General features: G+C 34.9%; 1 protein-coding gene across 3 annotated transcripts in view; it reads left to right on the top strand.

Annotated features, from left to right (window-relative positions):
* The window catches only part of LOC136042185 (uncharacterized), a 440431-nt gene that overhangs the window by 273219 nt on the left and 141822 nt on the right, over positions 1 to 25390 (top strand). For all 3 annotated transcript variants that reach the window (XM_065727116.1, XM_065727115.1, XM_065727117.1), the window contains 2 exons: positions 4508 to 4824; positions 20579 to 20810. In XM_065727116.1, the coding sequence (XP_065583188.1) occupies positions 4508 to 4824; positions 20579 to 20810 (549 nt within the window). The remainder of the gene's footprint in view (positions 1 to 4507; positions 4825 to 20578; positions 20811 to 25390) is intronic.

Here is a 25390-nt window from a genome sequence, read left to right as displayed (position 1 = left end):
TATTTTGTGATTTGATAGACTTGTATTTTATCGCCAAATATAAGTTATTCCTTCCATCCACAATGAACAGTTATTTCTGCATAGGAATTAGACTTTTAATTTTATATGACATGCAATCTAACTTCAAGATAAGCAAAAGAACAAAACAAAAAGGAAACTGACTCTTTATATCCTTCAAATTCCAAGGAATGTAAAAAAATAATTGATGGTTTGAACTAATTAAGAAGTAATTTACACAATCTTGTATATTAAATAATTATGTACTTCGTACAAAAAAAAGAAGTTAAAAATCAGAAATTCAATCTTTGTTCTAAAAAGACCTCGATAGGCAGGTATGCAGTTTTAGTCGTAGCAAAAAAAAAATAATTAAAAAAAAATATGAGGGAATTATCGGAAAAAATAACCTAAAAACATAGCACCAAAAATCTTAAGAAGAATTAGCTTTTCCTTGACGATTTTGTAGCCTAGTGGAATCAACAGATTGTTACTATTTGAATTTTACGGATGAAAAGAGTTAGCTTTCTTATTTAAGTTCACGGTTCAGCGTGACAACATTGATGAAAATGTGGTTCTGCCCTAAAATCTTCATAATTTTCAAAGAACAAAAGAAAAATATGAAAAAACTGCAGTTGTCATGTATGATGACCTAAATGGGTCGGGAGGGGGGGGATAAAACACACTCGTATTTTTATGTCCTTGGTGCTATAAGATTAATAGGAAACAATAGGTTTGTATCGTTGTACACAGGTGCTCCATAGACTTTCCGAACTTCCAAGAAATATTTTTAGAATAATAAGGTGATACACATATCTTGATTTAACATAAGAGCCCAGTTCCTCCGTGGAGACAGATTGCTATGTACTAAAAGCGTCTCAAATGCTCTTGCCCAGTTTATAATCCCACTCTCAGGCTAATTACTGCTGAAAGATTGAGAAGTGCCTCTCTTTCCGCTATTACTCAATGAAACTGAAGATAAGAAAAAACATTCGTATTTTTGTGGAAGTGAATATCAGATATAGCGGTTCAAACAGCGCCAAATGTTATTTTCATAAAAATTGGATTTACAGCATGTACTGACAAACTAGAGAAGTTCTATCGACTGATTTAGTTTGCCTCCTTCCTTTTTATTTTGTTCTAAAAAAAATAATTCTTTTTTAAAACCTATTATATTCTTATGCATTTCGAATCGCCCAAAAATATTCCTTGCGTATACAACCTGTCCTTAATACAATTTAAAAATAAACAAAAATATTTTAGTTCTTTAGCTTCCCTTTAAAATTTATGTTATGTAACACACCCTCTTTTGAATTAGCACAGTACTCAGAGTCGTTACTAGCCAAAATGTTTTGGGAGGGAGGGGAGCAAGAGATTTTACCGACTGACTGGTCATTTTTACCGACTGTTTTTGTCAAAAATTAGCGTAATTTCGTAAACCCTCGACCCCCCCCCCCACCACAAGAAAAAATCCCCCTGAAAATGTCTATATACTCCTCAATAACCAATACTATACGTAAACAATGTGCAAAGTTCACAACTTGTAGCACTTCCCCCGGGGACTATGGAGGATTATGTCATCCCCAAAGATATAGTTATCAGATTTTTCGACTATACTGAACAAAATAGCTATCTAAAAATTTGGGTAGGACGAGTTGTGGAAAAAATGAGGATAGGTGGAGACCTAGATGCCTTCCAATTTTTTCGGTCAATTAAAAAGAGCAATAGAACTTTTAATTTCTTTTCGGGTGAGCCTTCTCGTGAATTTCTAAAACCACTGGGTCAAGACGATCACCCCTGGGGAAAAAAAAATAAACACGCATATGTGATCATTCTTCTAGCAAAAAATACAAAATTCTACATTTTTGCAGATAGGAGCTTGAAACCTCTACTGTAGGACTCTCTGATACGCTGAATCTGATGGTATGATCTTCATTCAGATTCTATGACTTTTAGCATCCCCTTTTTATGAAAATAGGACAAATTTTTTCACGCTCGTAAGTTTCGATGAGTAAGACTAAACTTGTTGAAACTTATACTATTTGAAATTATGAAAAAATCCGATCCTTTGATGTATCAAATGTATCTATTGGTATCAAAATTCGGTCTTTTATAGTTTCAGGTACGATTGAGCCGGGTCGCTCCTTACTTAAAGTTCGTTACCACGAACTGTTTGACTGAGAACACACTCACTGCATTTGATGCTAGTATTTTTCAGTTTTATAAGAACATAGGACGTCAAAGATACTATGGCCCTTAGGCCTGTGCGCCTGGGGGATGTTGCCTATGTTGAAACTCGTGCGAATTTTTCTTTCCAACTCGTAAAAAGTAACAAAAATACGTATACAGAAATTTTTGTCGCGTTTTCTGAAGTTTCCTTGTAAACCCCCTCCCCTTAAAAAAAAAGCTAGATATGACGTTGCCTACAGGCCATGAGCTGTATTCAAAGCGTGTAGATTGTGACTTGGCTAATAATTCCCAAACTTTATAATTTTCTTTAGAAGACAAATTAAACCTATATCAGCTTGAGTGAAACTATAACTCAAATATAAATGAAAAATACAACACGAGCAATACAAAATTAACAACATGAATAATACAACATAAATAAAACTATTATTCACAACTATTACTCACAAACTATTATTCACACTATTATTATTGGTTTGTGAGGGGACCGATTCTGAAAGTGTTGAATAATTTCCAGGTGTTTTATTTTAATAGTAATGGCTCTTTTCTTCTATAAAACTGAGGCCTGAAATACCAGTATCATTCTCAACTACATTTCAATACTATCGAGGTCATGACACCAGAAAGAAACATCTGAATCAGTGCCTCAACTATCTCAAAGTTTCCCCTCCCCTCGAAAAAAAAGGTTCTCTGGAATTTTCCCGAAAACTAAATTTAGTGAAAACTAAAGATTTGTGTTCAGTGATTAACCTTCGTGCATTTAAAAATATTAGTTTTAAGCAAATTGAAGCAAAACGTTTTTCCTCTGTAAAAATTCAAACATGAACAATCTGTTTAAGAAGAATATACCTTCAATGGAAAGCTACGCTTTCTGAAACTGAAATTGATTTTATTTATTTTTTGCATATGTTTTTCAGGGTTCTTCACGCACTTATATATTTTTTTGGTACTTGTATGATATACCCTCTACCTAACATTCTTCTAATATGTTCTCTGATGCTCAATCCTAATGAAATATACCAAAGTAAGATGAAAATATAATACTTTAGAAACAAATTTGGGCCATATATTTTCACATTAGGGGGGTGGGGGTAAAGTACAGCGGTTCTGAATGCCTAATGTATAAGGTAAATTATTCTGCATATTACCTTTTTCCACTCCAACTGTTTCCCAAAATAAGAATTGTTTTCTAACTTCACATTGTGCAAATACTTTACTCCCACCCCACCCCCTAATGTGCGAATATATAGCCCAAATCCACAGCTTAGATACCAATACAGTTATGAAAACTCCTATCTTACCCATGAGAAGCTTTTGGTACAGAGCTCTTAACTTGGCACCTCCTCCAAGCCCGTGCTCCGACGCGTAGATCATACTACAACACCTTAGCCGGGAACGCAATTTTGTTTTGTTGCAAACACAGCTTAGATACCAATACCAATTTCCTGTTACCAATTAGATACCGATACCGGTTTCCTGTCTCCAGCCGCTAGCATCGCTACCGCGCACTGTGTCCAAAAAATAAATCGAGTTTTCATAACTGTATATTGGTATCTAAGCTGTGCCCAAATCATATATTTTCCATCTATTCCGTCACTTATCTTTGTCTTGTCTCACGCTAAGCTGAATGAAACTAACGAAAAAACCGGTTCTATAATGCGTCAATGAATGAACAACTTGAGCGGTAGGGGGTTTATGATACAAGCACCTTTTTTTATTTGGCACCAGCTACTACTAAAAACTGCATAACTGCCTATTAGGCTATTTTTCATTAAAAATAGAACCCCCAATTTTTCCAAATTTTTTAAGATGTATGGTTGAACACCATATCTCATTGTGAATCGCTCTTTGGTGTTTCTTCCCCTGTGGATCTGAAGATCGAGAAAATAATAAATATTTCGCACAGTTTATTGCTTAGCTAGTCAAAGAGCGTATCAGACAATAGGCACAAAAAAAATGCAGGGCACACTTTTTTGTCAGCACAGGCAAAAAGTATTCTTCCCCCTGTCCGACCAATACAAAATCCAAAGTTTTTTTTTATCTCCCTCCCACATAATAACCAATATTACCAACATAATCAATTATTTAAGTACATACGAAGTTGTTGAGAGGAGAAACTGGAACTATCCTGAAAATTGTATATCTTATTAAGTATAACTAGCCTTATCTTCATCATATTATATATTCGTTTAGCCATCCATAACTCTTGTATCCTCCAATTTTGTCTTCAAGGATGTGCGTGGAACATAAAAATTAATATTCTTATTAAATCAATTATTCCGTCTCATAATTCTCACAAGCATTGATGAGGTCTATTTTCTAGATTATACATATTTTCTCAAGAGACAAATCGTAGAGATGCATTTGCTGGTAAAAGTAGCTTGGTTTGACAGCGATGTAATAGAGCGAGCCATTGAGCACTTCCTCACGAGCAAGACCAGGAATTCATCGGGCCAGTCCATTGTGTATTTTGCCTGGAAACCAAGCACCGTTTCCGAGTCTGGTGATTTTGTCAGCGTCTCCTTTCCACCTTGCGAAGATCTTATAGATGATAGCGATCCTAGATGTGCCTATGAAATTCAACGTTTTGAAAAATTTTCATGGGCTCACTTAAAAGATGGTGCGAAAGTTTTGTTCGAGGTAATTAATCCTTAGTACTATTATGCTATGCTAGGAAAGAGAAATGACTCCACTAAGGAGAGTGGGGGGTTCGCCTCCCTAAACTTCAAAAAATACTTTTTTAGATATTATCATTGAAAACAAAACTGTTTTGGCAATATCACTGAAAAAATTGAGAAAAACATAGCTGCCACGCTCTAGAATTTAAGAAATCCCCCTAGCATTTTCAGTAATTAGCACCACTGGGAAAGAGTAGGCCACTATTTCTAACTTCCATAACTTCTGATGTTCTGTTGTAACACTTACCTATCTATTCTTCTTCTCTCTTTCTCTGTGTCTGCCTTTCTCTTCTGTGTGTTTTTTTTTTCAAATTTAACAACTTGTTTAGTTTGTTTACATCGCCCCGCACAGCCTCGCTTCTGTGGTGAAAGCTCCCCTGTGTTGTTTGATATTCTCTGTGTTAGTCTAGCAAAATGTATTGATTGCCACCAGGCGTGGCTAGGGCCGTGTCCAGAATTTTTCTGGGGGGGGGGGTGCTACTGAAAAAACCTTAGAAATGCCTCAAAAATTTGTTTATATACATTTTTGTTACGTTTTTATTCATTTATGTTACGTCGGACAACATTTTGGAGAGAGACTCAAACACCCTAACTCCCTCCATGTATACAGCCTTGGCTGAAGCAGTTCAGAATGGGTTGTGTGCCGCTTCCGATAGCTCGAATTTTTATTTCATCCTCTTACAAAAACTATTCTTACTATGTTTTTCTCCGTTTTTTCCAAATATCACCGTAATAATTTCCTGAAAGGTAGTTATCCTTCCTAAATTTCAGCTTAGATTAAATCTAGACACTTCTAGATAGAGACCTTTCAAAAGTGTATTTATGTGCATTTTTGAGAAACACCCTCCAATTCTTTGGAGGGGGGCTGGCGGGTCAGAAAAACTATAAAAACGCATTAAAAAATTTTTTTTACGTGTATTCTTGGTATATTTTTACGAGAAGGCAAGAAATTTCAGGGGGGTTCAAACCTGAATCCCCTCCTATATGTATGTATATATATATATATATATATATATATATATATATATATATATATATATATATATATATATATACATATATATATATATATATATATATATATATATATATATATATATATATATATATATATATATATATATATATATATATATATATATACAGTGAGGTATAAAAGTCAGCATGATCAAGGCTTCGTATGCGCAATTCGGCTTTCTTATTTTTCTTTTTCAGCACAACGAACCAGACTAGCATTTAAAATGAACAGTTTTACATTTTAAATACTATCTCATTCCTTTTAATTTACTAGATATTTATGTTTCTTTATGCAAATGCTATGCTGTGTTTAACAAAAGGAAAAATTATCGAGAGTCATCTCTTGTATCCACTTTTACATCGATAAATTTACTAATAAAAGTAGGGGAATAGACCTTTAGATATCTTCACATAAATTGAAGAAAAAGCAGGAAACTCCAGGTTCTACTGAATTAGATATTGACTGAGGTCGTATATTAATGACCTTTTAAATTTACACAGTTGTTCAAACTAGAATGGGTTCTGTCCCCAAACGTCCAACAACAATTTTAGGAATCGTTTTATTTGAGAAATGTTATTTATTCTTTCCGAGCAAATTAATGCCAGTTTTGCATAGAATTGGTCCGTAGAACTAAGAAAAGTGCACTAAGGACTCTCTCTCTCTCTCTCTCTCTCTCTCTCTCTCTCTCTCTCTCTCTCTCTCTCTCTCTCTCCCTCTCTCTCTCTCTCTCTCTCTCCCTCTCTCTCTCTCTTTTACTTTTTTCTTGTTTTACACTTTTTTACATCTTTGAACTTTTTTGTTCCAAAATCAACCACCGATTTGTAATTAATAAGTTAAGCAATCCATCGTCAGAGGTGAGCATTGAAAGTAATTTTGAAACTTGTGGGATATGTACCAGTGGCTTTAATACGAGGGGAGGAAGAGGATGCGAGTATTCGTGCCCCTTCCCTCAAGAATCCCAAAGACTTAAAAAAATTTGAGAGGGGAGTATATTGAGTGTAAAACGGCTAAACAAAATTACCTCCCCCTCGCTAGGTTTTTTTTACCATTTTCAAATGTAGGGGGGGGGAGGTTTAGAACACTTTACCAATGTTGAATTAGTATTTAAGATTTAATGTTTGGATAGCGGTGTTCTAAAATTAGGAAATATCTTAGTGATATTTTGCATACAGTAGGAGGATCACACGTGAGAATGACGAAAAAATTTCCAAAGACTAAAAATAGTAAAATAATAGAATTAAAATAATTTCATAAGAAAAAATTATCTAAAATTATGCTAAAACCCGTATACTAAAACTAAAATCATATTTTTCTTGCTCCCAAAAGATTGAAATTTTTAAGACTAAAATTAAGAGTTCTTTTAAGTACTGTATTAATACTTGACTTATTTTTTCGACAACACTGCCTAATTCATCGTTGTCATGATTTCACTAGTAAATTTTTCCCTTTTCAATACTGAAGCTGGTTATAGTCTTGGCTTACGGTTGGTTAGGATATTCTCGACATCAGCAACAGTTTTTATTTATATACTACAATAATAAAGGGCAAAGACTTTCTGAAATTTATGTAAGTTGGCCGTCTTCAAATAGACAGCAGTTTTGGCTGCAATTTGGCATAAATAGGTTAAAATAATATTATTCTTAGAAAGGGATAAAGACAGCCCCAAAAGGGACTGGAAATTTTGAGAAATGTTACTGCTGCACTATAATAAAAGGCAAAGACTTTAATAAAATAATAATAAAATAAATAAAATAATTTATTTATTTATACCCTTTATTGGCATAAAGAGGTATAAATAAATAATAACTTTAATAAAAAAACAATAATAAAATAATATTATAATAATAAAATAATAAAAATAATATAAAATACAAAAAGTGCAAAGAATTTCTGAAATTAATGTAATTTGGCCGTCTTCAAATGGGCAGCAGTTTTGGCTGCAATTTGGCATAAAGAGGTTAAAATAATATTATTCTTAGAAAAGGATAAAGACAGCCCCAAAAGGGACTGGAAATTTTGAGAAATGTTACTGCTGCACTATAATAAAGGACAAAGACTTTAATAAAATAATAATAAAATAAATGAAATAACTTTTTTAATAATAAATAAATAAATAACAATTTTAATAAGAAATAATAATAAAAATAAAGTAATAAAATAATAATAAAATAATAGTAAAAATAATAAAATAAAAAAGGGGAAAGACTTTCTGAAATTTATGTGATTTGGCCGTCTTCAAATGAACAACAATTTTGGCTACAATTTGGCATAAAGAGGCTAAAATACTATTATTCTTAGAAATGGATAAAGGGAGCCCCAAAATGGACTGGAAATTTGAGAAATGTTACTGCTGCACTGTAGATTGAGCTCAGCCATCTACCATCTACCAGTAGATGGTAATCTAATTGTTGACATGTTGGACATTTAGAGTTGGGCAAAAACTGAAAGATGCATTTTGGATTTTGGGTTGTTATTGAAGAAAAGCTTTTTCGGACATGAAAGGCTTTTATCGAGCCTTCAAGATAAGAAAACGACAACCTTAATGGAAAATTTTCAAAATAACAACTATTTTAACAAAATGTGATATAACTTATTCTGGGAAAAATCCCTGAATCCCAGAAATTCAGAAACATTTAGAGACCTAAATTAGATATATGAATAAAATTAAAGAAATAGGGTGATTGAAATATATAGGACGACGGACAGAATTTAATTGCAAAAAATCTTCCCATGAATTTTTTCATTTTAGAAAATGAGCTATAACGCATTTTGGAAAAAAGAAACTTTGAATTAGATTTAGACAAAGAACGCTGGTTAAACTAGTCCACCCATCATATTTTCTTTAGTAGGGGGGTTGCAGATATCTTTTTCAAAAAAAGTGTCAAATAACAATTTTTGACCGAACTTCTATTTGGCGAAAAACTACTGTAAATTCCGGGGGGCGCCCATTTTCTGTTTTTTTTTGGTGCATAACGCCAAGTGTGTCGCACAGTTCTGCCACGCTTGGCCCAGTTTCCACCATGCTTGACATAGTTTCCGCCACGCTTGGCACAGTTTTCATGACGCTTGGCACACTTCCGCCATGCTTGGCACGTGCCAGCTGTTATATGTGATTTCTGAAAGCGGGTGCTTCCTTGATAAATCCAACGATACGAAATTTATCAGCAAGTTGACTTTCAAGAAAAAGTAGAATAAATCATGTCGAAATACTTCAGATCAGATTAAAAGGGAAAGCTTCCTCCCATTTGTCAACAAATACGATCATCGAGACTAGTTGTTTGAGTAGAGTTTAATAAAAAATACTTACGTAAAACATAGAAATTAGTATCTGATTTCTAACTAAAGATCCGTTGATTAGAAATCAAACGACCACCATTGATTTTGCTGTTATCATAAGACAAGCGACGATACTTGTATGATATAGCCCGGGCCACTCAAGATGTTCATTCATTGACGCTTTGCAGAGCCGGTTTTTTTCGTCAGTTCTTTTAGCTTAGCGTGAGACAAGACCAAGAGAAGTGACAGAATAGATGGAAAATATATCATTTGGGCTATGTATTTGCGCATTCGGAGGTGGGGCGGTAAAGTATTTAGACAGTGTGAAGTTAGAAAACAATTCTTAGCACGTAATATGAAGAATAATTGTACCCAACATATTAGGCATGCAGATCTGCTATACTTTACCCCCCCCCCCCTAATGTACAAATATATAGCCAAAATTTATTTTTAAAGTATTATATTTCTATCATACTTAGGTATATTTCATTAGGACTGAGCGTCAGAAAAACAGGTTCTACTTAGATGAAGAGTTTTAGGTTGGGGGTATATCATACAAGTACCCAAGAGACTTTAGATTCAGTGATGTCAAGTTTACCCGTGACTTCAATGGAGAAAAAAATTGATGAAACGAACAATTTCAGAAAGTTCTCTTTTAGTAATTAAACACAAAAAGTTTTTAAATCAAAGAATTTGTGGTAACGAACTGTAGTAAAGAGCGATCCGGCTCAATAGTAAACGAAACTCTAAAAAACGGAATTTTGATACTAATAGATACATCAAAAGAATCGGATTTTTATGATAATTTTAAATATATAAGTTTAATCACATTTAGTCTTACTCATCAAAAGTTACGAGCCTGAGAAAATTGCCCTATTTTGGAAAATAGGGGAAAGCACCCCCTAAAAGTGATAGAATCTTAACAAAAATCAGACCATCGCATTCAACGTATCAGAGAACCGTACTGCAGAAGTTTCAAGCTCCTATCTACAAATTTGTTTTCTTTGTTTTCTTTTTTTCCAGGGGTGATCGTATCGACCCAGTGGTGCTAGAATTTCGTAAGAGGGCTCATTCTAACGGAAATTAAAATTTCTGGTGCCCTTTTAAGTTACCAAAAAATCGGAGGGAACCTAGGCCCCCTCCCACGCTCATTTTTCCCAAAGTCAACGGATAAAAATTTTGAGATAGCCATTTTGTTCAGCATAGTCAAAAAACCCATGACAATACCCTCTAATAACAATGTTTTTGGGAACGACTTACTCCCTCACAGTCCAAGGGGGAAGGACTGCAAGTTGTAACATTTGACCAGTGTCTAGGTATAGTAATGGCTATTGGGAAGTGTAGAGACATTTTCAGGTTTTTTTTTGGCTGGGAGGGGGGTGTTGAAGGGAGGGGATTACGTGGGAGGATCTTTCCATGGAGGAATTTGTCACTGGAGAAGATAATCTTTATAAAGGTGGCGCAGGATATTTTAGCACTATTTAAATCAAAACAATTAAAAAATAAATGTGGAAAAGTTTTTTCAACTGAAAGTAAGGAGCAACATTAAAACTTAAAAAGAACAGAAATTATTATATATATGTGGGGTTCATCTCCTCCTAAATACCTCGCTCTTTACGCTAAAGTATTTTTAGTAATTTCAACTATTTATTCTACGGCATTTGTGATTCAGGGGTCATTCTTAAAGAATTGGGGCAAAATTTAAGCTTTGGTGTGTAGAGCGAGTTATTAACGAGGGGGAAAACCCCCTCATATACGTAATAAAAATATACAAGTATAGAAATTCGTTACGTAAGTTAATTCGTTAGTTACGTATATTTTCTATTAATAAAAACGTTCATATAAAATCAAAAGTTCTAGTTACCTTTTTAAGTAACCAAAAGATTGGAGGGCAATTAGGCCTCCTCCTGCACCCCTTTTTTCTCAGAATCTTCTGATCAAAACTAAGAGAAAGCCATTTAGCCAAAAAGAAAAAAATAATATGCAAATTTCGTTTTAATTATTCGTCTGCGGACAATATTTTGCAAATATGCAAATTTCGTTTTAATTATTCGTCTGCGGACAGCCAAAATAAAAAAATGTATTAATTCAAAAAAGTTCAGAAATTAAATGAAAAAAAACAAGTTTTTTAACTGAAAGTAAGGAGCGACATTAAAATTTAAAACGAAAAGAAATTATTCCGTATATTAAAGGGGCTTTTCCCTCCTCAACACCCCGCTCTTTACGTTAAAGTTTTTTACTGTTTTAAAAAGTAAAGTTGAGAGAAAGAGTCAAACTATAGCATAAAGAGCGGAGCAATGAGGAGGGAAAAGCCCCTTTATATACGGAGTAATTTCTGTATGTTTTTTTGGTAGTAAAGAGTGGTGATAAAACTTAAAAAAGAACAACAATTATTTCACATGAGGAAGGCAGCTGGCTCCTCAACCCTACGCTCTTTACACTAAATTTTATAGGGATTTAGCGATAGAATATACGAGTCTAATAAATGTATGAATGGATAATTGCAAGTGCTTTGTTTACCAACTGCCTTTTAAAACATTGGAATATTTAATATCATTGTTTAAGAGAAATGTGCATTAAAAAGCTCTTTCATTCTTGAGGCATTGTGAAAAATTTGTTTTATCCCATTCCGGTTGCCTTTATGTCAGCGTTCATTCTGCTAAGGCGTGGGGAGGGAATTAGACCTTAGCTATAAGCCTGTGCAGCATTCATTTCCTTTGAAGAGCAAATAAAGCTGACTCAATTAAGACAGTCTCAATTAACTGTAATTTATCAGAAACTGCTAATGATCTCGTCTCTCTTTCACACTTCTTTTTTCATGAAAGAGCTTTACTCCCTCGATTCTCTGAGATAAGGGAAGAAAAGTATTCTGAAATCCTGAAAAATACCGAGGGCAGCTTTTTTTTAATGGTTATCTGTATACCCTGACATCCAAGACGCAACTAAGAATGACATCAAATGTGGTATCCTCATATTATGAGTTAAAAACTTGAATTTAAATTTTCTTCTCTCTGAAATCAGGGAAGTAATATCATGAAAGGCGAATTTTTAATATGAGAAAGCAGTAAAATTCAAATTTTTTTTCTCCTGGCTGACTGTTCACGAGGACAAAGGATGTGTATTGATATTGGCAACAAGTCATGATGATATACAAGTTGCAATCTCAGCCGTACCATAATCAGAACTAATTCCAAATGCAGGGGGTCAACACTACCAAGCTGTTTTATCTTTTTATGCTGAAACATGCAATCTAATAATCAAGTTATTGATTTTGCTTTTGAAGCAAAAGCAGGGAATTCCTTTGTTCATCCTAATAATGTAACAATTTTCACCATCATGTAACATAGCTTTACTGTTACTAGACTGTTCCTATTTAGACTTACGCTTCTTGGTTTTGAAACATAATTCAGGTACAGTGTTTCGATTGCTTTGTTCTAAAAAATTGCAAAGGTTGCTTAAAATCAGTAGACTTTTGGTCGAAACGAAGGAAATGTAAATCGTCGAACCTTTTTTCAAGGGTAGTCTTTGGAAGTGTTTTGAAAACCAATTATAGTCTTGTTCTCACTGACTTCAATAAAAAGAACACAACATTGTGTCGTTTTCTTTTGGCATATTCGTGAACCACCTAACATTAGTGCTTAGGACTCCCCAGTTAATATTCTAATATGGATTGCAGACTTGGCTTCCTATTCTTCCAATTTTTTTTTGTTTTTACTGTGGAAAGCAGCCTAGGTTATGGCCACTCTACTTTTAACATCTTCACTGCATTTACCATCTTTAATATCAGTTAACATCACCTCTTCACCTTCATTTGTTCCTGGGTCTAAGTGACTTGGCCTTCTTATGATTAAGTTCCAGACCTATTCTTGCAGCCTGAAATATCGAAACAACATAAACTCTTTCATTTTCCCGGCATTTTCATCTAGGGCATTCAAATCATAAGCATAATTTAAATCTGATTACATGCTATCACACAGCCTTCTCTGTGTTCCTTAGGAAAAAATTCATCAAAATGGTTTACATAACTTGGGGTAGAATACAATTCTTCTTCACTCCCGATTCAATAAGAAACCAGCTACTAGCCTCATTGATATTATTAAATAAAAAAACAAGTTTTTTCTTCTCACAACTATACTTTTTAAAACAATAAATAACTTTAGTGTAAAGAGTGAGGCGTTGAGGAGGGGAACATTAATCTTAAGTAATCCGAAGAAATGAGCAGTTTGCAGCAACTATTGCAGTGGTTGAGGACAAAAAAAACCAAGATCATTTTTGATAAATTCAAAATGAGGATCAACGTTAGTGTAAAGGCTAATTATGAGTAATAGTAAATATATTCAAATCTATTGCCTCTACGGCTTTTGATGATCATATATTGGGACACTAGAATTTCCCTTTTCAACGTCATTGACGGATTACATGTTATAGCGTCTTTCTTCTCCAAAAATTTCTAAGTTTTCTGACAAATGTTTTTATTTGCGAGGGGCAATGGGAATGTATATTTTATTATATTAGGTCACTACAAATACCCTCTAGTAAAGAACTACAACTATTACTCGGTTTTGAAGGAAAATACGGAATATATTTAATAACATCTTTTGACAAAACATATGCAGTTGTATTGTTGGAAGTGCCTTGAAGAAGAGAGCAACCCTTGTCAAAATATTGCATAACTTTGCATCAACTGCATAACATATGCAGTTGTATTGTTGGAAGTGCCTTGAAGAAGAGAGCAACCCTTGTCAAAATGTTGCATAACTTCTCCCATAGCGCATTTTGGTTAGACATTTTCGACTGTATCCTCTGTCTCCCTGGCAATGTTATCCGTCGTATCCGATACAAAAACGCAATTTACGCTCCCTCGTTAGAAATAAAAACTTGGGTTTGTAACTTCGCAATTTTTAACAACTTGATAAATTGAGCAAGATGTTCATTGAAGCTAACAACTTGATCTCATAACAACGCAACATTGATCACAAGTCAAAGCTGTTTATGCTGGAAGTAAAATTAACGAAGGAATTTAAGAACTACAAATAAATATTAATATAATATAAAAAATATAAAAAAATATAAGTGTTAGAACTTGATCGGTGGAAGAAGTTTCTTATTTCGGCAGGGATTCTTGTGCAAGAATCGGGGAGAAAGTCTTTGACAATGATGCATCTGAAAAAGTGCAGTTTTTGAAATATTTCAATGACAGAGACAGTGAGTTGAGTACCCAGTTGTATCTCATCCCACGGTGAAAAGCCTTTCCTGCGAATATAACACGACTTTGCTATCATCTCCTTTAGGGGGAAGGCATATTTAATAGGATAGGAGGGACAATTTTCGCTGAGAAAAGAAATCTATTGGACGGCAAAATATATGAATTAGTTCGAAGCCACTTTTGACGTACTTGTACGAGTATCTCTATTTTCACATTAACATTTTTGTCAACGAAATTCCGTCTTATATTCTCAATAATCCAATGCTTTTTCCTGAATTTCCAGTATCGGAAATGCAACACTGGTAAAGGGCCTGAAATCTGTACCTTCCACCGACAGATTGTACCTACCTGACAGATATAGGTTGAATAAATTTCCATAGTGATTCTTGTGTGGGTCTCGGTGAGAAAGTCTTTGACGGTGATGCAACTGACGAAGTGCAGTTCTTGAATTATTCAATGACAGAAACAGAAAGTTAGTGCCTTAGGCTTGTATCCCACGGCCCACGGTGAAAGGCTCTTTCTTCGAGGATAGCACGACTTTATCGTCATTTGCGTCAGGGGAAAGACATGGAGTCGGTGAAAGTTGATGAAGTGCGGAAGTTGAATTATTTCAATGACAGAAATACAGAGATGAGTACTCTAGGGTTGTATCCCATGGCAAAAGGGCTTTTTCTGCGAGTATTATACGATCATACCATCATCTGCTAAAGGAGAAAGACATTTCTCAGCAAAAGAGGAGAAGAAATCTTCCCTGAGAAAAGAAATCTACTGGGTGGTAAAATCTATGAGGTGCTGCTGTTGCCTAAAGAGATTTTGAACCCACTTTTGACGCACTTGTACGAACATCTCTGTTTTTAATACCATTTTTGTCACCGAAATTTTGTTACATATCCCTAGCAATCCAATACTTTTCCCTGATCTTCTAAAATTGGAAATGGAACACTGACAAATGCCCGAAATAAATACCTTCCACCCAATGCATGGTCATAACTGATAAATTGACTAAATTGTATATACCAGTAAGCAAACTAAATCAGTTTAATGCATGGACTTTTTTCTTCAAAATCCTATGTTTTATTTACTATTGACGAGGACCACTCTTTATTTACCATACAAAATCATGAATTCTTGTGTTTTCAAGGATTGTACTTTTTTTTCTCCTCTCAGTTAATTTGAATTCGCTGAGAACGTTAATTGGCTCTAGTGGGGTTTTTCCCTAGGGTCAAATGTTAAGAGTGCAACATTTTGGTCTAATATCCAGTTTCACCTTAGTGTAAAATTTTTTTTAAAATAATACCTTTCCGTTTACAACTAAAACGAAATGAAAATATTGAAAGAGCAGGTACAACTTCTGCTTAAACTTAGCTTAAGCAAACATATAAAGAAGGGGCGAGAAAAAATAAAAAAAAAATACCAATCAAATAAAAACGATAAAATCATGTTGGACTTTGTATAGATTTGAATTTTCTTTACCTTTTTCATTTTGGTTTTGTGTATTATTGTTTTTTTTTTCTCGTCCGTTTCCTTATGTTTGTTTCAGCTAAGGTTTTATTGTATTTTTCCCCTGATAAGGCCTCCTGGATATGAGGTTGAAATACTTGGACTTTCATTATTTTTGGTAAAAAAAAAAAGTTCATTTTGAACCTTAAAGCACTATGAGGACGAATTACCTGGCAATATTCCAAATATTGTGACTAATTTATGAATCATTCAGATACTGTATTACCCCGTCCAAAACACTAGCTCATGAAAAAAAAGATACCCGAATTATTTTGCGCAATTCCCCAAATCAGACATTCCACTTCAGATAGTGCCTGCAAATTCCTAATATTTTTGCTACTTTATTCTACTGGATGGAAAGTTTCATCACGTTTAAAATAATATTTTCTTTTACAATCAGCCTCTGTATCCTGCCTAAGAAAATATACTAGAGGTCCATTAAGGATCTTTAACTAATAATAAAAACAAAAGACTTTACTTGGGGAACGAATCCCGCAAGCTATTTGTTCTGAGTTGAGTTTCCCTACCGAAGGCTGATTTTTATTAAGTTAAAAAGCATGGTTAGATTTCATGTTCCGAAATTACAGCAATCCTTCACTGTCAATAAGTAAAAAATGAGATTAAATGCTTAAACTTATATCTTAATTTTTTTGTCATTTTCTCAAAGAAGAAAAGTTGAAAAGGAGACATAAATCGGGTAGTTAAAATTCAATTTGGATTGCCGCCAGATTCGTTTTTCGCTAAACTAGATAGTTGGTTTAACTTCAGCTTTTGGAATTAAGTTTATGATCTTCTAAGAATTTTTCAGCGACTATCCAGATTGTCAAAAAGGATTAGAAGACTGGATCTGGAAGATAAAAACCTTAATCTAGGTGATTTTCAGTCATAAAACCACAAGCTTGCCCTAGAGAAAGATTCTCGAAAATATAACCGGAATAGTTAAAAATGAATCTCGATTGTTGTCAGAACTGTCTTTTCTTGATCAATAAATTCGATCGAACATCAGTTTTTTTGACAGAAATTATTACTTTATATTGTGTCTTCCTGCGCTTATTCAGACTATTGAAAAGGGATTGAACACTGGCAGTGGAAGATCAAAAACCATAATCTAGGTAACCTTCAATCGTAAAACCATAATCTTGCCCTAGGGAAAGATTGACAAGAATATCAATAATAAAATCCCAAATACCTAATTTCATGAACTTGTTTAACGGGAAAATGTCCAAAAATATGGTACTATTATCATAAAGTAACCTACCCGTTCTACTAAAAATAATTTTATTTTGTTTTAGATGTATTAACTGCCAGGGAACTACCAACTATAAAACTGCGTAAAGACAACTACCAATTACTGTTATCGCAGTGTCGTCCGCGAAAGAGGTCAGCGCCATAATCTTGCCCAGGAAAATATTGTCGATAGTATTAATAATATCGATAGTAAAAACTCAGTCTCGATTGCTGTCAGAACTGTCTTTTTCTTAAACTACTGTATATAGTTGACTGTTGATGGAATATCAGTTTTCACAACTATAATTTTAAAAAGTTTTTTCTGTATTCAGACTTTAAAAAAAAATTAAGATTGAAGCTGAAACCAAAGAGTTTTGGATTTTGTGACTCTCGATTTTAAAACCTCGATTTGGTCCATGAGAAAGATCGTTGAAGGAAAATTGGTGTATATAAAACTCTACCTTGGTTGTTGTTGGAACTGCTCTTCATTAATCTAGATAGCTGGGAGAACGGTAGTTTTAAGAATCATAATTATAAGTCTTTAATATGTTTTCAAGCGACCATCCAATTTGTTGGAAGGGAATTGAAGACGAGCACGGGAAGATAAAAACCCTACTCTAGACAATCCTCAAATGTAAACACACAATCTTGCCCCAAAAAAATATTCTTGAAAGTATAATCGGGATAGTTAAAACTCAATGCTGATTGCTGCCAGGAACATCTTTTTCTTGATACATTTGGTTGCCGGGAGTCAGTTTTCACAACAGCAATTATAAGTTTAAAAGGTGTCTTCCAGCAAGTACCCAAACTGTTGAAAACGAGTTGAAGATTGGCGCTGGAACCAAAGATTTTATATTTTGCAATTCTACATTTTAAACAGTAATCTTGCCCGGAGAAAGATCACTGAAGGAAAATCAGATTAGTTACAATTCTATCTCTGTTGCCGTTGGAACTGCCTTTCGTTAATCTAGATAATTCGGGGAGCCATAGTTCTTATAATCAAGATTATGAGCTTTTTAAAGCGACCATCAAAATTGTCGAAAAGGATTTGAAGACTGGCACGTGAGGATAAAAAAACCTAATCTAGGCAACCCTCAAACCGCAAACTTGCCCTAGAGAAACATTCTCGAAAGTATAATAAGGATAGTTAGACTCAATTTTTATTGTCGTAAAAGCAGTTTTATTTTTAATTCTATATAGCTCCCAGACGTCAGTTTTTACAATTTTTTAAATTCTCAATTGTGATTCTTGATTTTGAAGCCATAATCTTGCCCCGGCGAAAGATCGTTGAAGGAAAACCGGTTTAGCTAAAATGCCATCTCGATTTTGTTGGGAACTGTCTTTTATTAATCTAGATAGCTGGGGGAACGCTAGTTCTTTCATTCAAGATTATGAGTTTATAAGATATTTCCCAGCGATCATCCAGATTGTTATAAAGGATGTGAAGTCTGGAGCTGGAACATAAGAATTTTTAATCTCGGCGGTCCTCGATCGTGAAACCACATTTCTACCGGATAAGATCCTTGAAAGTAAAATCACAATAGCTGAAATTTAGTACCGATTGTCGTTGGAACCGCCTCTTGTTAATAGATTAAATAAAAAAACTAGTTTTTCTAACTGAAAGTAAGGAGCGACATTAAAACTTAAAACGAACAGAAATTACTCCGTGTATAAAAGGGGCTATTCCCTTCTCAACGTCCCGCTCTATACGCTAAAGTTTGACTCTTTCTCTCGTTTTGAACGATTTGAATTAATACATGTTTGATTTTGGCTCTTCGCACATAAATTATTAAAATAAATTTGCATATTAATTCTTTTTTTGGCTAAATGGCTTTCTCTTAGTTTTGATCAGACGATTTTGAAAAATAAGGGGTGGAGAAGGAGGCCTAGTTACCCTCCAATTTTTTGGTTACTTAAAAAGGGAACTAGAACTTTTAATTTTTAACAAAGTTTTTATTAGTAAAAAATATACGTAAATTAAGAATTAACTTACGTAACAAACTCCTATATTCTTATATTTTATTATGTATATAAGGTGGTTTGTCCCCTCGTTAATACCTCGCTCTTTACAATAAAGCTTAAGTTTTGTCCCAATTCTTTAAGAGTGACCCCTGAAAGAAATGCCATAGAATAAATAGTTGAAATTACTAAAGATACTTTAGCATAAAGAGTGAGGTACTTAGGCGGAGAAGAACCCCTCATATGCGTAATAATCTCTTTTGTCTTAAGTTTTAATGCTACTCCTTACTTTCAATTGAAAAACTTTTTCATGTTTATTTTTTCATTTTTTTTATAGTAATGCTAGAAAATCCTGCGCCCTTTTCATTGAATTTTTCTTCCCCCATGGTATATTCTTCCAAGGAAAGATCCTCCCACATAGCCCCCTCCCATCAACCCCCCAACAAAAAAAATCCCACTGAAAACGTCTGTACACTTCCCAATAACCATAACTGTATGTAAACAATGGTCAAAGTTTGTAACTTGCAGCCCCTCCCCCGGGGACTGTGGGGGAGTAAGTCATCCCCAAAGACATAATTTTTATGGTTTTCGACTATGCTGAACAAAGTGGTTATCTCAAAATTTTGATCCGTTTACTTTGGGAAAAAAATGAGCGTGGGAGGGGGCCTATGTGCCCTCCAATCTTTTTGGTCACTTAAAAAGGGCACTAGAACTTTTCATTTCCGTTAGAATGGGCCCTCTTGCTACATTCTAGGACCACCTAGTCGATACGATGACCCCTGGGATAAAAAAAAAAAAAAACAACAAAAAAACAAATAAACACGCACCCGTGATCTGTCTTCTGGCAAAAAATACGAAATTCCACGTTTTTGTAGATAGGAGCTTGAAATTTTTGCAATAGGGCTCTCTGATACGCTAAATGCGATGGTGTGATTTTCGTTAAAATTCTATGACTTTTAGTGGGTGTTTCCCCCTATTTTCTAAAATAAGGCAAATGTTCTCAGGCTCTTAACTTTTGATAACAAAGACTAAATTTGATGAAATTTATATATTTAAAGTCAGCATGAAAATCTAATTCTTTTGATGTATCTTTTAGTATCAAAATTCAGTTTTTTAGAGTTTCGTTTACTATTTAGTCGGGTCACTCCTTACTACAGTTCGTTATCACGAACTGTTTGATAGTCGGTGTAACATCAGTTCTATTTAATATTGAAAATAGTTGATGTTCACTGAGACAGTCGATCTTCGATTTTAAAACCACGAATAGGCTCCGAAGAAAGATTGTCCAAAGTGTAATCTTAATATTTAAGTTCAGTAAAGATCTTCGTTTACCAACCAATATTATGAGTCTGTAAGGCTTTTTCAAGTGAATATCTGAGCATTGGCTAATCATACAATTTTGTCTAAGTTTTATTCCTGGCGAACCCTCCAGAGTCTACACAAACTTCCACTCATGCCCATTAAAGATTACTTCTGCTTTCAAAACGTAACTGATCATTTAATCCATTATTAATCTTAGTCCTTTTACAGGCTGTGCAAAATGTATACTTCCATCAGTCAGACTATGGTCGTCTCTTGAATCTATACAATAGAAGAAGAGGTCAAGACATTTCCAAAATTGCCTGTGAATGGTTGAATAACGAAGGTCAAGAGTTGTGGAAGCATTGGATACCTGAAATCGCTCGACAGAAACCAGAAATTGAAATTGGAGGAATATTTCCAATTACAGGCGATGGCTACACAGCTGCAGGATTAGTACCAGGTAAGTCAGGAGCTAAGATTCTATGCACATGAGCGAAAGAAAAAGTATTACGCCACTTTTTGACCGGGCTTGTGGCCTTCAATGAGTAACCCATTCGTCTTCATTTTGTATATGGTAGGTACAGTGTCTCTACACGCCAAAAACACAGTTGAATCACAGTTAGAAAATATACTTTTCGAAACTCTACCGCAATATAGGCTCGTTGAAAAATATGAAAGATCCGAATGCAAGAAGCTCCCTCAAAGAGTGGGGCTCATAAAGAATGGAGCGTGTTGAAAAGTGCGTGGTCAAGGAAATCTCTCTGAAGCCAAAAAAATGGTATAAGCCGCATTTGATGTCCACGGAAGTTCACAACTTCCCTTATCAAGAGTGGAAGATATCCATCCTAGCAGTGTGCACGGTGTAGTTTACACAAGAAGAAGAATTCCTTCAGTATGTCTTGTTAAAATTTTCATGGGAGTGCTGATTGCGATAGCACTTAACGAATTTTGGTTATACGCAGATACAGGAAGCTCTTACAGGTTGAACTCACTCTGACACAGGCTGAACATGGATCTTTGGAGTTCCTTTGATTGTCTTAGGGGCTGATTGTGAAATTGCACCCAATGCCTCAGTTTTTAGTTTCCTGAATTGTTCTTTGAGGCTACCTCAAAAAGTCAAGTCTCAGCAAGGGATCTGATTGCGATTAATAGGATCCTTTACTAGGTTGCAGCTACCGCAGCAGCCATGATTAAGGAAGCTACCAGGGATTGGAATGAAACTACTCCTTACTTGTTTTAGAAAGTCATTTATAGCTATATGAGGAATTTTTCAAGAAAGTTCATCGTGAAGTCATCTTAAACATTTTGTCTAGAGTGAAGAAAAAAAGGCTTACGATTATCAAATTTCAATATCGTCCTTTAACCATAATAAACGATATATGATACAAAAATACGATAACATAACAACAAAAGAGTCAATATGATAATCATATTTAAAAAATATATATATATATAAAATTCCATTTCAATGTAAGTTGCAACTGGGCAATGAATTCAAATGTAATTTGGGTCATTTTGTCGTCCTAGTCCTCCTGCATTGCTGGCCGCCAAATGCCTGTGAAACTGCGTTTTTGAAGCCTGAAACATTTGCAGTGACAGCAGGGCCGTATCCATTATTTTTTTTCGGGGGATGGGGGTACAAAAAGATCTGTCTTTGGGTTGGAGGGGCGGGTGTGAAAAAAATAAAAAAACGTATCAAAATTTGTTTGTATTCATTTTTGTATACCCCCTATCTTACCCACCCTCCCTGGATGTGGCCCTGAGTGACGGCAAGGGTTTCTAAGATATTTTTCCATAACGGGAAGAACAAAAATAGATGATACAACATTACGTTAGCCTTGATAACTACCATTCTTGGTAATTACCGAAAACCTGATGAAACTATACTCTTTTACAGTAAAATGGCTATTAGTAAATCAATTTTGGCTGATTAATTTGCTTGGGTAGTCTGTAGTAAACGGCAAGTATATAGCTTAGGTCTGTGGTCTAATTGAACTGGAACTTCTCAAATTCAAGAAGATTGTACGCAGATGGATAACGTGCGGAGCTTCAATACTGATACCGTAATTATTCGTATTTCTTCAATTGTACGTATTTCTTGAATATTGGTATTTCTTTAATACGATCTTTTAGTTTCTTTAATTCCTATCCCCCCCCCCAAAAAAAAAATGATATCCGCCACTTTGAATCTCAAAGTAGTCCCGAAATAACCAAAAAGCACACTTTAAACATTTGTTTATCTTAATATGTCACAATAATTTAAATTGTCACTTTGCCTTGAAATGCTCCTTTTAATTTTCCTTCCTAAGCTTTTATTTCTTGCATCATTCTTTCTCTTTTTGATTCATTTCTTAGATATTGACTAAAGGAAGGCACGTGTAAGAAATAATTTTGTTTTGGGAGTAGTTAAAGCTCCATAACAGAACGATCTTTACATGCAGTCTTTTATTTTCATTCTAATTGCTTAAGAAGGATCCTTTTGTAATGTCGTTCCTAGGAGAAAATTTTGCAATGTCAAATTACTTTCCATGGTACCATTTTTAGAAAGGGGAAATACTAAGTACTGAAAGATTACTTTCTATCTGAAACAAAGGACTGCGTTATGTTTGATACCATCAGTATAATCAGTGCAAACAACTCTGCATGATGAAGAAGCTTCCTCTTCATTCATTTTGTCCAAGTGATAAGATTTTGGCTCGGGTGTATAGAACCAGAAGAGCCTCCACCACATCCTCTTTTTTAACATCAATGTAAATCAGCTGCATCATTTAACATAATGAAAATGTACCTCAATCCTTACTTTGAAGCTCACGTTAACTTGCCTATGCCTACCTAGGATTAAATAAAAAAAACAAGTTTTTCAAATGAAAGTAAGGAGCGACATTAAAACTTAAAACAAATAGAAATTACTCCGTACATGAAAGGGGTCTTTTCTCCTCAACGCCCCGCTTTTTACGCTAAAGTTTGACTCTTCGCTTAACTCTACATTTTAAAACAGTAAAAAACTTTAGCGTAAAGAGCGGGGCGTTGAGAAGGAAGAAGGAAATTCCATTTCTTAGAGTTTTGGTTACTATTGAGCCAGGTCGCTCCTTACTACAGTTCGTTACCACGAACTGTTTGATACCCCCTGAATCATCATTCGAAAAGGTTTTTTCTTAATTTGACGATTTTTTTTCAGTATGGTTACGAATTTGAACTCATCCGTCATATTTCTTCTGACAAAAGGGGTGTTTTAGGGGTGTTTCCCCCCTTTTTAAAAATAATGAAATTATATCAGGCTCGTAACCTTTGACTGTCAACACTCAACGTAATGAAATTTATGTATTTGAAATCAGCATAATAAGCTGATTTTTTTTAGATATATCTATTGGCATCAAAATTTTGTTTTTTAGACTTTGGTTACTATTGAGCCGCATCGCTCCTTACTTGGCCTATAGTTCGTTACCACGAACTGTTTGATAAACAAAATCAGACCTTAGGTATGTGCGTATTAACATAGGAAAGCTATTTTTATATAGTTAAAGCTAATTTTCCTATCCTTTACTGATGTAGGCAATAATTTATTGATGTACTGTTGTAGCCAAAAGCAGTTGAAGTCATGATACCAGTAGCGAATTTTTACCTTCTGCCAAATTTATACCAATCTGCAAATTAAATTAAACTTAAAACTAACTAACTAATTAAAATTTTATGCCATTCTGAATGCCATTCAAAATAAAAAAAGGCTCAAGCTATGTTTTTTTTGGTGGCTAGCACTTACCCCTCCGGAAACCTCCCCCCTCCCATGGAAAATACCCCGCGTGGAAAATACACTTTTGTGGAAAACAACCCCAGGAAAAAAAACACGTGCGGAAAATACCCCCCCTCACGGAAAATACCCCCCCAGCGGAAAATACGGCTCTCCCGGAAGAAATCGCAGAAAATCCTCCTTCGGTTGGGGATCATGCATCAATTTTTACCTCCCCTTGTCTTTTCCTTAGAACTAATTGTGTATTTATCTGATGGTTCAATGAGAGCTGGGATGTTTTGGCATTAAGACGCGCCCTTTGAGAAATCTCCCTCCCTTCCAAACTACAAAACCCATTGTAGAAGTTTAAGTCCCCTTTTAAGTTTTGTAATTTGTTCATTGCCTTGAGATAGTATCTGTTATTGGGAAACATTTGGAAATTTTTCACGAGGAATTTTCTGCAGGAGGGGGGGATTGTGTGGGAAAATTTTCAGGGGAGTAAACTTTCGGAAATAATATATTTCAGTGATGACTTATTTTCCACGGGACGGTTTCTCCTCAGCGAGGGGATATTTTCCACATGGGGTTATTTTCAGTGGTTATTTTCCGTGGGGATGTAATTTTATTTTCGAGGGAGGCTTATTTTTCAAAATCTAAGAACCATTCTTTTAAGGGTTAAATGTTACCCGTTAAAGGTATGCAGCCATATTAGTATAAACATGCTTACCAAAAGGTAACAACTTATGTATTTTTTTATAAGTAACCGTCCATGGGAGCTGGCGATGGGAGCCCCCTAGGAAATACCCCCTCCACGCGGAAAATACCCCCAGGAAACTTCTTCTCAGGAATCTTCTGGGGGGGGGGCACTTTGCAAAGGTGTATTTTCCAGGAGGAGGGGAAATTTTCAGGGGAAAGTAAATTTTTAGAAATAACATTCATTCAGCGACGATATATTTTCCACGGGACGGTTTCCCCTCAGTAAGGGGGATATTTTCCACATGGGGTTATTTCCCACGGGGGGAGGGGGTATTTTCGGGGGGTGGTTATTTTCAGGGGTCATTTTCCGTGGGGGTGTATTTTTATTTTCCAGAGGGGATTATTTTTTAATAGCCAAAGAACCATTGTTTTAAGGGTTAAATGCTACCCGTTAAAGGTATACAGCCATAATAATTTAAACATGCTTACCAAGAGGTAATAACTTAGGTATTTTTTTTTTTTTGTTGTTAAGCAACCGTCGTGGGAGCCGGCGAGAAGCCCCCCAGAAAATCCCCCCTGAAAACACCTCCCCGCGGAGGGTACCCCCAGGAAAATTC

Source organism: Artemia franciscana, unplaced genomic scaffold (assembly GCF_032884065.1).
Source record: "Artemia franciscana unplaced genomic scaffold, ASM3288406v1 PGA_scaffold_74, whole genome shotgun sequence".
Lineage (NCBI taxonomy): Eukaryota > Metazoa > Arthropoda > Branchiopoda > Anostraca > Artemiidae > Artemia > Artemia franciscana.
The sequence above is the reverse complement of the archived record's forward strand: the minus strand, read 5'-3'. Positions and strand labels throughout refer to the sequence as shown.